This window comes from Neophocaena asiaeorientalis, unplaced genomic scaffold (genome assembly GCF_003031525.2).
Source record: "Neophocaena asiaeorientalis asiaeorientalis breed wild unplaced genomic scaffold, Neophocaena_asiaeorientalis_V1.1 scaffold78, whole genome shotgun sequence".
Lineage (NCBI taxonomy): Eukaryota > Metazoa > Chordata > Mammalia > Artiodactyla > Phocoenidae > Neophocaena > Neophocaena asiaeorientalis.
In genome coordinates this window covers 6,915,636-6,918,036 of record NW_020175018.1, presented here as the reverse complement: position 1 = coordinate 6,918,036, position 2,401 = coordinate 6,915,636, and the positions used below count along the sequence as shown (strand labels likewise).

Genomic DNA, 2,401 nt, shown 5'->3' with positions numbered 1-2,401 from the left:
AAGCCGGGTAGGCGCGGCTGGCTGGGGGAGCCAGACCCCCATGGAAGAGCCCGTATCCTCCCTCAGGCCTCGGGGATGACACCTGAGCGCGCGCGGGGCTCGAGAGCACAGGGCTAGCGCTCTCCGCAGCGGGGTGCAGGGGAGTGGTGGTTGTTTTCTTGGGGCACCGTGGAAAAGAAGGCAGTATTGAAGAGTGCTTACCAGACTGGCCCCCAGTGTCCAACCAGCCCCTTAGAGCTGTGCTACCCCTGAGCCTCAGTTCTCATCATAGTTTCCCCGTGACGTGGTGGTTGTGAGCGGTGGGTGAATTAGGTCGTTCACGTAAAGGCTCACACAGTTCCTGGCTCTTGGTAAGCACTTGAACAACTGTGAGCTGTTACTGTTGGTGCATGGACGTTGAGATAAAGCTTTCCGTTGCCAGAGTCAATGAGACAGGCTGCTGATGAGATATGAAGGTCCTTTTCCCTGGAGGTGTGCAAGCAGGGGTTGGGGGGAATACCTTGGGGACGCTGTGGAGGGGGTTCTTACCCTGACTGTATGTAGGATGGGAGTCTTTGATTCTTCCTTGTGGCTTGGGCCTCCATGCAGCCATGGCTGATTGAGCCTGTTCCCTTGGGCTGACTGCACCAACACTGTGGGAGGAACCACAGAAGTGAGGGATGGAACCTCTGCCCTCAGGAAACAGCCTACAGTTCACCCTGAAGTCCTGAGTCTCATCCCCAAGTTCTGCTGACAAGCACTAGGGGTCTGGAGGCTGTGCTTACGACCTCGCCGGGTGATTTGGGCAAATCACTTGAAGTACTTCCATCTCTCCAGTGGGATTAATAACCTCGGCCCCATCATCCTTCCGTGGGTGTTGAGGCCTTTGGGATAACAGATGGAGAAATGCTTATAGAGACCTTTGCAGCATTGAGGTGGTGGTTCTCAGTGCTTACTGGGCAGAGTTGCTCGGGTGATTGTCGGAAATGTGTCTCCCAGGGGCTATCCCAAGGATTGAGTAGGCCTGGAACGGGTCAAGGAATCTTCTGCATTTTAACCTGGACCCCAGGTGATTCTGATGCAGGTGGTCCACGGACCACATCTGACAAGGTGTGAACAAAGCATTGACTGTTAATTAAGAAAGCACCTTTTTGGTTTTCTTTCTTATTCAATGAGTAGTTGTTGAATGGTTGTGATAGGGTAAATACATTACCAGGTGAGGGGCTTATAGGAGCCTTTATTCTCCCATGAAGCCTCCAGGGCAAACCTTTCCCCATCAGTAGTGTTTGGGAAGCAGTGTGTGAGGCACAGACCAGAGATGGGGGCTCCAGTGTGGCACAAAGAGCGTGGGCTTTGAAGTCAGGGAGGCTAGGATTTGAGTCACCATCCACCACTTGCCTCCTGAGTGACCTTGAACAATCTGTCTAACCTCTGACTCACCTGTAAAGTGTGGTCAGTGGCCCGTGTTTGACCAGATGGTGAGATCGAATGATATAGCCTAAGCCCTGCTGCCAGGGCTTCCCCTGGTACAGCCCAGTGCTCAGTAACTGTGAGTTCTCTTCCCTTTCCCCCGCTGGAGAGCGAGTTTGTGTTGGGAAGGGTTGCTGAGGCTGATCCCTGGCTGGGAGTGTGGGCCTGGCTGACCCTGGCTCCTCTGGCTCTCCAGATGGTACCTGCGGATGCTGCAGTGTTACCGGTGCAGGCAGTGGTTCCACGAGGCCTGCACCCAGTGTCTCAATGAGCCCATGATGTTCGGAGACCGGTAGGTGCTAATCTGGTCTGGCTCAGCCTTGGGGGCGAGGTGGGGGGATGGGGGCAGCAGCTGCAGCAACTCCTTCAGGTTGCCTGCCAGGCCCTAGACCCCCAGTGGGGGGCTGGGACAGTGTGTCCCTGTCTACAGAGGCAGCTCAGGGTAAGGAGGCCTTCCCAGTAGAGGGACACTCTGGGCCACATCCCCAGTCGCAGCCCCACCTTCCCTAAGCCCCAGACGCTTCAAGTGTCTGCGGAAGGGGGAGAGACACAGGCCCTGCCCCAGCCCTGACCCGGGTTGTTGGAGGAGGCAATGGGGGAAATGGATGACTTGATCTGGCCTCTAACCAAGGGGGCTAAGCTAGTGGAAGGCTTATGTGTGTCAAACAGGATACTGTGTGTGTCTTGGTTGGTGTCTCACGTTGTTTGCGATTGAGTGCGTGTGTGTGTGTGTGTGTGTGTGTCAGGCAGAGGGGAAGAGGGTGGTCCCTGCAGCCCAGCCTAGTTCAGCTCACTCTGAACTCAGCCACCCTCCAGGGCAGTGATATTTGGGAAAGGGTTTGAGGTACGGGTTAGAAGGGGTAGGGGAGTAGTTCTTGGTCCCTCTTCTGCCCCATCTTTATCCCCTCCCCAGAGGGAATGAGGAAAATGTTGACTCTGGGAAAGTGGGGCG

General features: G+C 55.6%; 1 protein-coding gene across 5 annotated transcripts in view; it reads left to right on the top strand.

Annotated features, from left to right (window-relative positions):
- PHF19 (PHD finger protein 19) overlaps positions 1-2,401 on the top strand; it is a 42,024-nt gene that overhangs the window by 29,168 nt on the left and 10,455 nt on the right. For all 5 annotated transcript variants that reach the window (XM_024762760.1, XM_024762761.1, XM_024762762.1 and 2 more), the window contains 2 exons: positions 1,555-1,559; positions 1,646-1,741. In XM_024762760.1, coding sequence (XP_024618528.1) covers positions 1,555-1,559; positions 1,646-1,741 — 101 coding nt within the window. The remainder of the gene's footprint in view (positions 1-1,554; positions 1,560-1,645; positions 1,742-2,401) is intronic.